At 58.6% G+C, this 12,088-nt stretch overlaps 6 protein-coding genes across 6 annotated transcripts; 2 read left to right on the plus strand and 4 right to left on the minus strand.

Annotated features, from left to right (window-relative positions):
- The first annotated feature begins 83 nt into the window (after window positions 1-83).
- Window positions 84-1,674, plus strand: BDZ90DRAFT_273949 (hypothetical protein). The gene is made up of 2 exons (XM_025508820.1): window positions 84-325; window positions 396-1,674. Exons 1-2 carry the CDS (start codon window positions 132-134, stop codon window positions 1,363-1,365), a joined length of 1,164 nt encoding a protein of 387 aa, XP_025363708.1. The 5' UTR covers window positions 84-131; the 3' UTR covers window positions 1,366-1,674.
- BDZ90DRAFT_278486 (hypothetical protein) lies at window positions 1,479-2,363 on the minus strand (the record flags this gene model as incomplete). Its single annotated transcript, XM_025509093.1, has 3 exons — window positions 1,820-2,363; window positions 1,597-1,740; window positions 1,479-1,502 (listed from the first exon to the last, which is right to left on the minus strand). Exons 1-3 carry the CDS (start codon window positions 2,108-2,110, stop codon window positions 1,479-1,481), a joined length of 459 nt encoding a protein of 152 aa, XP_025363709.1. The 5' UTR covers window positions 2,111-2,363.
- Window positions 2,364-2,597: 234 nt separating this feature from the next.
- Window positions 2,598-3,974, minus strand: BDZ90DRAFT_259154 (hypothetical protein; the record flags this gene model as incomplete). The annotated part of the gene is made up of 5 exons (XM_025508141.1): window positions 2,598-2,615; window positions 2,681-2,872; window positions 2,943-3,038; window positions 3,380-3,687; window positions 3,779-3,974. 5 exons carry the CDS (start codon window positions 3,972-3,974, stop codon window positions 2,598-2,600), a joined length of 810 nt encoding a protein of 269 aa, XP_025363710.1.
- Window positions 3,975-5,765: 1,791 nt separating this feature from the next.
- BDZ90DRAFT_210386 (hypothetical protein) lies at window positions 5,766-6,191 on the plus strand (the record flags this gene model as incomplete). The annotated part of the gene is made up of 1 exon (XM_025504071.1): window positions 5,766-6,191. A coding segment is annotated over one exon (426 nt), but the record flags the coding sequence as incomplete, so codon positions are not given.
- Window positions 6,192-6,520: 329 nt separating this feature from the next.
- BDZ90DRAFT_231099 (glycoside hydrolase/deacetylase) lies at window positions 6,521-8,517 on the minus strand. Its single transcript, XM_025505717.1, has 2 exons — window positions 7,519-8,517; window positions 6,521-7,384 (listed from the first exon to the last, which is right to left on the minus strand). Exons 1-2 carry the CDS (start codon window positions 8,248-8,250, stop codon window positions 6,734-6,736), a joined length of 1,383 nt encoding a protein of 460 aa, XP_025363712.1. The 5' UTR covers window positions 8,251-8,517; the 3' UTR covers window positions 6,521-6,733.
- A 1,103-nt stretch (window positions 8,518-9,620) lies between these two features.
- On the minus strand, window positions 9,621-11,981 carry BDZ90DRAFT_250440 (putative SDH1-succinate dehydrogenase flavo protein precursor, mitochondrial). The gene is made up of 2 exons (XM_025507692.1): window positions 11,547-11,981; window positions 9,621-11,465 (listed from the first exon to the last, which is right to left on the minus strand). The coding sequence occupies exons 1-2, from the start codon at window positions 11,944-11,946 to the stop codon at window positions 9,898-9,900; spliced, it is 1,968 nt and encodes a 655-aa protein (XP_025363713.1). The 5' UTR covers window positions 11,947-11,981; the 3' UTR covers window positions 9,621-9,897.
- Between the last annotated feature and the right edge of the window lie 107 nt (window positions 11,982-12,088).

A 12,088-nucleotide genomic window follows, 5' to 3' on the forward strand; every position in this document is an offset into this window, starting at 1 on the left:
AATCGAGTTGGCGCGCTCGGCCCGTCCGCCTTGGGTGCGCTTTGCCTCAGAGAGCAGCGCCGCCGGCAGTCCGTCGAGGCACACTTTGAGCCTCACAATCCACCACCCTCAGCAGTAGCAGCAGCATCATCATGTCGCCGCCCCCGCCTCATTCACATCCAGAAGAGGATGAGTCAGGCCCGTCAACGTCCAAAGCACCCGTATTCAAGAAGCGATCGCGTCCGGCAAAGGCAGCTGCCATTGTCAAGCCCGCAGGACCCGCCAATGGATCTAGTGGAGAAGCTGCCGAGCACAGTGAAGACGATGAGGACGACGGCGACGAAGAGTGAGCATATGTCGGGCATCCGACCAAACAGGAATCGTCACTGACCAGCCCATTCAACTCTCCGCTGCAGAGTATCCGTCGCCGACCTCATCGCCCTGCGCAATCTTCAACGAAAGCCCACGGGCATCGAGCTTGAGAAGCTCAACAAGGGTTTGCGGAAGAAGAAGAAGAAGGCAAAGAAGGAGGGACCCAAGACTGAAGAGGATCGATGGAAGGAGCAGATGGAAAAGGGAGGGCTAGTCAGACCAGGATCGCTTAAAGCACCAGCAGGCAAGGACGATGATGACGATGAGGAGGAGGGGGGAGCAGCGTCAGGCAACAAGGCGCGTAACCGCCTGGCTCGACAGGACAACTTTCAAGGAGAGACCAATGCCATTGATGTCGACAAGCACATGATGGCCTACATCGAGGAAGAGATGCGCAAGCGCCGAGCCGCACTCGGTGAAGGCGGCGACAACGCAGGGGCCGCTGGGGACACCGCCAGCCAAGCTCGCGCCGTCCTCTCCAATCCCGAAGACGAGCTATACAAAGTAGCAGAGAAATACACGCGACTCCAACAAGAAGCGCGCAATGCTGCCCTTGCAAGCAAGCTCCTCTCCACGCGCTCTCGACCAGACGACGAAGAAGGCGAGGGAAGCGTCGGTCTCTCCAGCGCAATGTTGTCTGGCATTCCAGAGGTAGAGCTAGGCATGGATTCGCGCTTGAAGAACATCGAAGATACGGAAAGGGCGAAGAGGCTCATGCGGGAGGAGAGGGCTCAGCGACCGAGACGCAATGATGAGGAGGGTGAGAGTAGTGAGGCTATGCTGGCCAAGGCAAGATTCTTCTCGCCGAGGAACCAGACGAGGAGCGATGCGCAGGCGCTAGCGGAGGCGAGGGCTGAAGCTTCGGGCCAGCCGCCGCCTCAGGCGAGCTCCAGCGGTGGTGGTGCTGGACAGAAGAGGTCGCATTCTGGTGGTGATGATAGGAGGAATATGGCGAGCGATGAGTTGGTGATGCAGCGCTTCAAGAAGCGGCAGATGAATCAGATGAAGAGATGAGGCGGGCTCGAAAGAATGGGAAGCAAGAGAGATGGACGGCGACACGGCGAGAAGGTGAGGTTCATGCGCAATGTCGCGTTCTTAGCCAGCAAGCCAGCAGCCATTCATCCGTGTCATCCTTGGCTCTCTTCAATCTTCTGTTCTCGAGCGAGACGCGCGAGTCAGTAACTCAGAGACGGTCAGCAGCTTCAGCAGGTGTCTCGAGAATACATGTGCAGCATGTCAACGCACTCTGATGATGAAGGGCAGCAGAAAGCGGCGCCACTGATCGTAGCACTGCGAGGGAGACTTGCTAATTTGTGCGGCCACATCGTTGCACTGAGTCTTCGAAGGGCTACCGAGCATGGCCTTGAAGAGGACTAGCCTCTGCTGCGACTGTCAAGGGAGCGGAGGGTGCGGAGCAATTGAGGCGATCTGCTGCTGTAGGCCTTCAGATGTGGTCAAGGGCGCTCACTGTCCAGCTCTTCGCCTTGCCCGAGCCGGCTTCGCCATTCGAGCTGTTCGATTGCCCCGTCTTGACGCGCTTCTTGCGCTTCTTCTGCGGCGTAGGCTTCCCGGACTCCTCATCCTCCCAGTCGCTTTCGTCCTTCACCTTCTTGCTCGATCGCGACATGGACTTTTGTGGCTTCTTCGAGGAGGCTCCCACCGCGTCGTTGTCATCGTACTCTTCTCCTTCGTCGCTCTCATTGTCGTCACTGTAGGCTTGGTTGGAGGGCTCGTACTTGTCAGAGTCAGTCTCACTCATGTTGGGATCAGGGATGGATAAAGAGAAGGACAGACCATCGTCTCAGCCTGCCTGCTCTGTTTTTGCCAGCTCATCGACGCCCTCCTCAACAACGGCAGCAAATTGCTCCCGTGATGGTGAGCGGCAAGCTCAGATGCCTGGCACGGCATCTTATCATGCTCAGGTCATGGAGAGGCAGCGAGATGCGTGAGCGAGGAAGAGATTGTTGCAGGGAGAATTGGCGGGCAGGATGGACGATGGCGCGACGACCGTGGATCAAAGCTTCATCATGGGGAGATGGACGACGATATTAGACGATGCGACAAGCAGAGCATGGAGGAGAGATTCACGATGAAGTGAGGCAGCGAGCGAGCGCAGAACGAGCACGTGAGGTGGTAGAATGTCTGTCGAGCATGTGGCTAATGACATGACGGTGACCGTATCGTCTACTGGTAGTGCCGAGACGTCCTCGCTCCCTCGAACTTGGGCCCTCGACGCTGCAGACTGCTCACATCTCGTCGATCTTCTGCGGCACGCATGGCACAACGCCGCGTCAGCTCGTGTCGCATGAACCCAAAGCTGAGGACGCACCTTGAGCAAAGCAGGCAGAAGTTGTTGTCGCCACTGGTCGGAGCATTGCGTAGATGTCCTGCCAATTTGCTCGGCCACATGGTTACACCGCACCTTTGCTGCACCGTGAAGCATGGCTTGGAAGAGCTGTTTCTTCATCTGAGGCTGGGGAGAGGTGAGGACGGGTTGCAAGCATGAGCCGGTGCCCTTGCGCTGGGGGAATAGCAAGACTGCTGCTCACCGTTCAACCACCTGCCTTGCGGGGCGAGCCGTTGCTGCTTACAGCCTCTGCCTTGGTAGCGCGCTTGCGTTTCTTGTTGGGCGAGGTCTGCGTGGGAGTCATCTTGGCAGCTTTGACCTCCTTGGCGGGCGTGGCCTTCTGTGGCGGGGATGGAAGGATAGACGAGAGAGGGAAGCCATGCGAAGATGGAGCAGGTCTGCCCCCAGAAAGGGAGCAGACCTCGCTTTGTCAAGTCGAGCGTCCGTTCCTTGATGAGAACGGGAGCGGCACCTCATTGCTGATGAGATAGCGAGCCCGCCCGACCTCATCTCATACCTCGCTTTACGAAGCTGGGACATCGAAAAGGCGAAGGCAAATGATGGGAAGGAAGGACCACGTAAAAGCCGTCGAGACAAATAATCTGTTTGATTGGGCTGTCGACAGAGTCGCTGAGAATTCACACAGGCGATGCGAGGAGAGCTGAAAAGGTTGCAGCGCACATATGACGAGGTGATGACGGAGGACGAGTGAGGCTGCTCAATGACAGCGGGCAGCTCAGCAGCTGTCCTCGATGAACTACAAGGGGAGTGGAATAACAGCGAGGGGTCAGCGCCTTCCTGCTTCTGCATTGAGATCCTCTGAAGCTGGCCACCGAGCGCCGCACTTGCCTTGATGATCTTCTTCTCCATGGTGTCGCGCCAAATAGCGTAGCACAGCTTCTTAGTCTTGCCCGTCTTCCGAGTGAGCTCGTCCCAGTCTATCTCGCTAGGCTGCTTGACGTGATGCTTGAAGACGGCCAACTTGGCTTCTTTCTACGCGACGGGTAGGCGATGAATGTGGCAAGGGTCAGCCTGGTGATTTTGAGGTTTGGTGGCCGGCTCTGCCCTTGGTCTGCGTACTGGCCGTCCAGACACCATTTCCGGTCGTGGGCTTTCGCTTGCTCGACGAGGATGAAGCAACGCCGTAGTCATCCTCTTCGTCGTTGACAGGCTTGCGTTTCTTACCTCTGGGCGATGGTGAGCTCTTGACATCTGGCTTCTTATCCTCATGCGAGACACCGTCGCGCTCGTTGTCGATGTACTCGGTGTCTGACATGTTTGTGTTCGTATGTGATGCGAGCAAGTCTTGTAGGAGATGAGGAGGTTGAGAGTCACTTGAAGGCGTCGGCCCTTGACCAGATTGGAAGGAGGCTGTGAGAGCGGCAAGTGATTGGGATGGAGCAGCTGCTTCATTGAGCTCTCGGGCGGCCCGTTTCGTTTGGAGACCAGGGCCAGGGTTCTGGTGAGGGGCGAGCGGACGTTGGCTGCCCTCATCGAGCTCACCGCCGAGCTGAAGATTGGCTAGGTCATTTCCCCGCCAACCTCCTGCGCCTGACACCACAGGACTGCGAGTGAAGTTGCAGGCACACCTGACCTCTGCCTTCCAACATGGTCCCGAAGACTTCCGTGAAAAGTGAAGCTACCCTGAGTCACGGCAGCAAGAGAAAGAAGCGGGACGAGGACGAGGATGAATTTGATGGGGATAAGGATGGGCCTCACTCCTTCACAGTGAGTCTGATCCCAGCGCTTGGGCTCACGTGAGCCGAAAGAGTAGAACCTGACGCTCTCTGCCGCCCTTCAACGTGCATAGCCCGAAGAGGACCTAGTCATCTTCGACAATCAACACAACCTCGATGCGGCTGCTCAGATCCTGGGCCTCAAGGTGGACCAGATCAGGCGTCGTTGGAAGAAGCGTCTGTTGCCCAAGATCCGCGCGGTGAGTCCAGCGCGAAGCACGAGGAGCCATCATCGTAGGACGACTACCCGCAGCGATGCTGATTCTTTGCTTTGCTGTTCCTGGCATTGCAGGCCATTGCTGCCGGGACGGTGCAGGGTTGATAGCTGAGGAGCCAAGTCGAGACGCGAGGTTGCAGCGGACAGAGGCTGCGAGGCGAGTGGAGGGCGAAGGCGGACTGAGAGGTTGATGCAGCTCCATTTGTACATCCATCCATCCATTCTATCCTATCATTTTCATCTCCATTGCGACTCGAGCGTCTGAGTGTAGATGTCTACTAGGCGCAGCGCTCGAGCTGCTGCCGTGGCGTCAAAGCGCATAATAGCCGCCAGCCCCAGCGATGATGAGGCGGACGAAGCGGCCAGCGCGTCGAGCTCAGCAGCTTCGATGTCCTCCGAGGGAGACGCGACGGAGGATGAATGGCAGCCAGAGAGACGTGGCAAGGGAAAGAGGCAGATGTCAAGCGACTCAGAAGAAGATGAAGAGGCAGGCAAGGAGCTCGGCGAGTCCAAGCCGAAGGCTGCCAAGGCTCAGCAATCAGCAAAGGGCAAGCGACTGCGCCGAGGAAAGAGCTCAGCACGGCCTGCCCGTGCATCGACGTCTGCGTCTGCCGACCTGGACGGAGACGATGTCGATTACGACGACGAGATGGACGAAGAGATGGAGCGCGAGGTCATGACCAAGCAAGCCGCGGATGCATGGGCTCAGGTGCGGGCGAAGAAGAAGGCCAAGCAGACAGGCGAGCCTACATCCAACGGCGAGAATGCCGAGCCTTCATCCTCCTCAACTGCAGCATCAGCGGCAGCGTTGCCCAGCGCAGCTGTCACATCCTCCTCAAGGCCATCAACTGGCGGCAAAAGCAAATCCCTCAACTCGTGGCTTGGTCTACCATCTCTCCCCAACCCCACCTCACCAATATCCGCGCGGGTGATGGACCGCGACTCCCTCTTCATCGGCTTCGTCTACCCAATTACTTCCTCAAGCCCTGCTGCGTTGGCGCGCATCCTGGACCACCTGTCCAACGAGGTACACCCCTCACTCCCCTCAAACATTTTCCCCACTGCCTTCTCTCACTTGGACCCGAGGAGAAGAGGTAGCTCGCACGATGTACAAGCATGGCGATGTTTAGCGCTCAAACGCGGCCGTGACGGGTTGGGCGGGCCGAACGACTATGGTCTAGAGGAAGGAAGCGACGATGATGGGGAGCGCTGGGGTGGAGATCGAGTGCTGAAAGCCATGCGCGAAGTAGGTGCGGTGGATCTGCTAGTCGTGGTCAGCAGGTGGTACGGTGGCACCAATCTGGGACCGGTGCGCTTCGATCATATGAGGACGTGCGCGAGGGAGGCTTTGAAGGCACATATGGATGAGGAGGCGCTTGGACCGTTGAGAGAGGAGTTGAGTGGATTAGACGGGGAGATTGCGCGCTTGCGAGGGCAGGGAGCTGCAACAGCTGCCTCGTATGCGGACCTGGACGATCTTGATAAAGCGCAGCGCCTTGTGACGGCCAAGAAGAAGACGGTCGAGCTGTTGGCCAAGCGCAAGGCAGCAGCATCGGCGCCGACCAAGCCAGTCTCACCGCAGGCTTCTCATGATGAAGCGCTGTCGAGCCAAGGGCCGGATCAGGCTGTCATTACCCCTCAGAAGGCCACTGCGACCAGAGAGGGGCCTGAAAAAAGCGACGCTCATGATACCTCAGAAGTGGCGCACGCAGCTCATGAAGGACGAGACGGCGGCGATGTCGGAGGACAAGATGTCTTGGCCGGATGGGACGATCTAGCCTGAGTGAAGACGGAAAATGATCAGCCCTGCATACCAATCAGCCCGAGCCTTGCCTTTGTCTGAGGTGTGTGAGGACAAGCCATGGGATGCGTCAGTCGTCAAAAGGGTGATGTCACAGAGAGTCCATTGATTGAGTGTGCGAGAAATCAAGGGAGCGAGCCCAATTCTACAATTACGGATGCAGCGATGGTGAGGAACGGGGATGGCGCGAAGCAATGCAGGAGTAGAGCACGTAGGACGAATCCGAAAGGCGAAAACGGTGCGCAAGTGCGCAAACAGAGCCTGCTGTTGCGCCTCTCTCTCTATGCAAGAACAGCAGCGCCACCCATGACGACAGCGCCGATGAAGGCAAAGGCTGGGACGGCGAGGCCAGCAGCGCCGCTCGAGCCGGATGACGACGAGCCAGAGCTCGCGGCCTGGGCTGCGTTGGACTCGGACGCTGACGTGGGAGAGCCAGCAGCTTCCACGGCCGACGATCCACCGCCGTTCATGGGAGAGTAGGCGGCGTTGGAAATGGAGATGGCCGAAGGGGAGGGAACGCCCGAAGGCTCGATATTGCCCTTGACGTAATCCTTGAAGACAGGGTAGGTAATGTCCTCGGCGTACGGGTTGGTCCAGTTCATGCATGCCGTCAGGGGAACAACGTTGTTGAAGGCTTTGCTGATGTTCGGGTACTGCTCCATGGCGATGTCCATGGTGTCGCCGTTGATCTCGTGGGTAAGGACGATGTTGCCGATCGTCTTCGATACATTGGCGATGATGGTGGCGTAGTTGTTCTCGATTGCGGATCGGGGCTTGTTTCCTTCCGGCTCGACCTGCCAGTCAGTCGTGTCCGCGGACCAAAGGATGGACTTAAGGCCAAGACCAGTAGCAATGGCACGTACACGGTCGTCAATGTCACCGTAGGGAGGACGCCAGCAGTCGACGGTGATGCCCATGACATCTTTGATCGCCTGTCGTCATGAACCAGTCGAGGCGGCAGCGAGAAGGATGGCGCGTACGAGTGAGAGGCGAAGGTAGAGGGCGAGAAGGGAAGGTCCTGTCAGTAGGAGCTCACTCTCTCAACGGCAGCATCGCGCGAACTGACCTTGGACGAGTAGTAGAGCTCAGCGAAGACTTGGTCGTCGGTGAGAGCAGTCATGTAAGGGTGCGAGAAAGTGTGCGAGCAGATGTGGTGGCCGTCGACAAGACCGCGTTGAGCCTGGAGGGGCCAGTCGAGTACGTTGGACCCAATGTAGAACATGGTCGCCTTTTGCTTCTTCTCAAGGAGGTAGTCATAGAAAGCGTTGTGCGAACAGTTGGGGCCGTCATCGAACGTCAGGCCCCATGTAGAAGGCTCGTCACAGATAGTAATATCTGCGGGAAGCCCATCGTGCTTGGGAACATCACACTTCTGGCCGGCTTCGCCGAAAGTCCACCAACAGTCCGGGTCGCTCGAGTCGTAGTGAACGCTGGTGAAATCACCAGCGCGCGTTCCCTTTGGCGAGATGCCAGAAGGGATCGACTTCTTGATCGTGTTGAAGAGGTTCTGTGCGGTGGTGTCGTTAGATGGGATGGTTGCCGTCTGCCAGATGGTCGGGTAGTTGGGGATAATGGCGGCGACTTCGGGCACGTTATAGTAAGTGCACTGTCCCTTGGCGCTCTTGATCTGGCCCTCGGACTCTTCGGTTGGCGTGCTAGCAGCACGCTTCTTGTGCATCATACCGAGGTTGCGGCGGTTGGGAAGGTCGTGGCCACTTTGACCAGGCCCGCACGCAATGGCGGACGAGGCAAAGGTGACAACGGCAGCTGCCGTCGAAGCGGCGGTGAAGAAATGCATGTCGATGAGTGAGAGCTCGAGTCGATTCTAGATGATGTGAATGAGGTGTTCGTTAGATGAGAAGATGGTGAGGAGAAAGAGTGTGAGTGAGCGCGTTGATGTCGCACGACTTAAAAGAAGAGGCGTGTGGAAAGAGCGGGCGGGATGAATGGGAATAGGAGGAAAAGATGAAAGGAGCGAAAAGAGCAAAGAGCACCAGGCTGTCCTTGCTGGCTTTTCAGAGTCGGGGTCCTTGCAATGACGGATGAGATCTGAGGGGGAGGAGAGGGCAGAGGCGCGTGTCGAACGAGCTCGAGCAACAATGGATCGGCGAGGGATGGGCCAGGGGGTGGCAGAGTTGAGCGCGAAGCGGACCGCTGCCGCGGCGCCCCCCTACCGTGCCGCGCCGGCGGCCGCTGTGCCACTGCGAAAGCCATTTCTGCCGGCCGCCGGTGCAGATCAAGCGCAACCTTCTGTTGCTATGAGCGGCAACGGCGGAACGGCAACAGAGGAGCAGCGCCTTCAATCGTACGTGAGGCTCTAGCGAGAAGTCCAAAACATCAAGCGTCGGACTACCGCCGGCGGATCGCGTCGCTGGCCAATCTTCGCTGTTGTGATTGATGATGCATCTGCGCTGATGCCGTCCGATCTGATGGAGCAGCAAGAGGGCAGTCGTTCCAAAGACACCGAAGGCAGTCTGACCCTACCCTCCGATATTGATTGTTCAAAGCATGGCGGCCGTGGTGGCATGCTTCCTGCCAGCATGAGTGAGCTTGCGACAAGCTTGCCGTTCTTGCATATCCGCGACAGCGTGGCAGCGTGTCTGGCCGGGGCAGCGAGGCATTGAGAAACAAAGCGAGCACCATCCTGCCCCGCCGGCACGGCAGGCGAGCCATGGAAGTACGAGGACATCGGCGTCTTGTCCCATCCGCCGGAATGAGTAGCTGAATCTCCTTCTTTTAGCACATGAGAATGGCAACGCCTGCCAGGCAGGCCAGCAAGCACTCGGTCATAACGAAGTACGAGCTCCGAAGATGGGGCCGAGTGTGAGGGCGCGTCGGCGAGAAAGGATGCGACAGCATCGTAATGGCACGGGATCGAAAGCGGCAAGCCGCGTCTGGTGAGGAGGGGCGTGGCAGCACGCACTCATGGAGATTGTGGAAGAGACAATGCTCAAATTGGAAACAATCCGCGGAATGGCCTCCTTCCTGGGGAAGATGCAGCACGAGCTCTGAGGACGCCTTGCGACGACTGGTGTTGCAGACCCGTGAGCGAGCTACGCACGAAGGTCATTGAGACGAATGAGCCAAGTCAAGCCATTTGTCTGAAAGCCGTTCCTCTCAAAGGCTGATGGAGACATGCTCGGCGCTCGGAGTCAGCCATGATATTGACGCTATTATTGAATCTTCATCCTCTGTCTCACAATCAAGACCCTGGCGAAGGAGCCACAGCGCACCATCAAGCCGCCGGCGGCCGTCCGTGCGTGCGCGGCTGAACCGATGTGGTGGCGTCGACGATGCTTGGGCAGCCGTGGCTACCGCCTTCTCCTCTCCTGGGTCACGCTCTCAACAAACTCTCGGATCGCATGAAGTCAGATGAAATTATAACCAGAGTCACGACTGAACAGAAGCAGTAAACAAAGACGCTCCACGTCGTCACGACGCGCGCTTAGTACGTCCTCTTGAAGGGGGGCACCGTCTTGCACTCGTTCTCGTCGAGCGTGTTCATCACCACCGCACGGTAGCCCAGCTTGACCGGGTCCTTCTCGAGGTTCTGCCAAGAAAGGGTATGCTTCATCCATCCGTCCGGACCCTCAGTTCCGTCCATCCTGTCCGGGTAGTCCTCGCGAGCGTGGGCACCACGGGACTCCTTGCGCGCCGCAGCGGATGTGACAGTCTGGATGGCACAGGTGAGCATGTTGCGCAGCTCGAGACCCTCGACCATGTCCGTGTTCCAGATCATGGAACGGTCTCGTACCGAGACGTCTTGCCAGGTCGACTGGACCTTCTTCATCTTTTCACAGCCTTCGTCGAGGGACTTTTGCGTGCGGAAGACGGCAGCGTCGCTCTGCATTGTGCGTTGCATGTCGTTACGGATCTGAGCGACAGTCTTGTTGCCCGTCGAGTTGCGGAGCCAGTCGAGGTCGTTGATGGATTGAGCACCTTGGTCGCCCTTGAGCTCGCGGTGCGGCTTGCCGGGGGAGAGGTTCTCCTTGATGTGGTTGGCGCACGCACGGCCAAAGACGACGATGTCGAGGAGAGAGTTGGCGCCGAGACGGTTGGCACCGTGGACGGAGACACAGGCCGCCTCACCAGCAGCGTAGAGGCCGGGGACTACCTCGTCCTTGCCGTCGGCAGTCTGGCGCAGTACCTCGCCGGTGTAGCGGGTTGGGATACCGCCCATGTTGTAGTGGACGGTGGGGAGGACGGGAATGGGCTCCTTCGTGACGTCGACACCGGCAAAGATGGCGGCCGTCTCGGAAATACCGGGGAGGCGCTCGTGGAGAACCTCGGGGGGAAGGTGGGAGAGTTGGAGGAAGATGTGGTCCTTCTCAGGGCCAACACCACGTCCCTCGCGGATCTCAATGGTCATCGAACGAGAGACGACGTCACGCGAGGCCAGATCCTTGGCAGTGGGAGCATATCGCTCCATGAAGCGCTCACCCTCCGAGTTGAGGAGGTAACCGCCCTCACCACGCGAGCCCTCAGTGATGAGGCAGCCAGCGCCGTAGATACCGGTGGGGTGGAACTGGACGAACTCGAGGTCCTGGAGCGGGAGACCAGCGCGCGAGACCATGGCCATACCGTCACCGGTGCAGGTGTGGGCTGAAGTAGCAGAGAAGTAAGCCTTGCCGTAACCACCGGTGGCGAGAACGGTCTTGTGCGAGCGGAAGCGGTGGATGGTGCCGTCCTCCTGGTTGAGGGCAATGACACCGACGCACTCGCCGTCCTCCATGATGAGGTCGAGGGCAAAGTACTCGATGAAGAAGTTGGTGTTGTGGCGGAGTGATTGACCGTAGAGAGTGTGCAGCATCGCGTGTCCGGTACGGTCGGCGGCAGCGGCGCATCGGTAGGCCTGCCCACCCTTACCGTAGTGAAGCGATTGACCGCCAAAGGCACGCTGGTAGATCTTGCCCTCCTTGGTACGGGAGAAGGGCAGACCAAAGTGCTCGAGCTCAATGACGGTACGGGGAGCCTCGCGAGTCATGTAGTGGATAGCGTCCTGGTCACCAAGCCCTGCGATGAAAGATGGACAGATCAGGTCAGTCCCTCGCGCTGTCACTGTATGCCTGCCTCGCCACCCGCTTGATCACGTACAGTCGGAACCCTTGACGGTGTCGTACATGTGCCAGCGCCAGTCGTCCTCGGTCATGTTGCCCAACGCGGCATTGATACCACCCTGAGCTGCGACAGTGTGAGATCGAGTAGGGAAGAGCTTGGTGATGCAAGCCGTGTTGAGACCAGCCTCTGCGAGACCGAACGCAGCACGCAGACCGGATCCACCAGCACCAACGACGACGGCATCGTACTCGTGGTCGATGACTGGGTAGCCCTTTGCTGCATCGAGGGGTGTCGGTGCCTCCTTTGCACGGAGTGGCTGCGATGCAATGATCTTGGAGACGGAGCGAGAAGAGGAGAAGCTGCGGGCTGAAGACGTTGCGGGCGCAGCGAGACGTGATGGTCCCGCCACTGAGCGTGACAGGTGACGGAAGATCATGATGGGCGTTCGAGCAAGGTAGTAGGAGATGTGGTACGAGAGGGGAAGAGTGGGAAGGATTAGGCGTTGGTGGTGGTGGCTGGCTCGCTGCTTGCCGTGTGAGAGAGCTGACAGGGCGGGGTTAGCGGACGCCGGTGCTTGC

The sequence above is a fragment of the Jaminaea rosea genome (assembly GCF_003144245.1).
Source record: "Jaminaea rosea strain MCA 5214 unplaced genomic scaffold BDZ90scaffold_3, whole genome shotgun sequence".
Lineage (NCBI taxonomy): Eukaryota > Fungi > Basidiomycota > Exobasidiomycetes > Microstromatales > Jaminaea > Jaminaea rosea.

Excerpts from the sequence above, each read along its gene's own strand:
- BDZ90DRAFT_231099 (XM_025505717.1), bottom strand. The coding sequence starts at position 8,250 with ATGCATTTCTTCACCGCCGCTTCGACGGCAGCTGCCGTTGTCACCTTT. Across the intron at positions 7,385-7,518 it reads AGCTCTACTACTCGTCCAAG|GCGATCAAAGATGTCATGGG; the intron begins GTCAGTTCGCGC and ends TCATGACGACAG.
- BDZ90DRAFT_273949 (XM_025508820.1), top strand. The coding sequence starts at position 132 with ATGTCGCCGCCCCCGCCTCATTCACATCCAGAAGAGGATGAGTCAGGC. Across the intron at positions 326-395 it reads GAGGACGACGGCGACGAAGA|AGTATCCGTCGCCGACCTCA; the intron begins GTGAGCATATGT and ends TCTCCGCTGCAG.
- BDZ90DRAFT_250440 (XM_025507692.1), bottom strand. The coding sequence starts at position 11,946 with ATGATCTTCCGTCACCTGTCACGCTCAGTGGCGGGACCATCACGTCTC. Across the intron at positions 11,466-11,546 it reads CACCGTCAAGGGTTCCGACT|GGCTTGGTGACCAGGACGCT; the intron begins GTACGTGATCAA and ends CTTTCATCGCAG.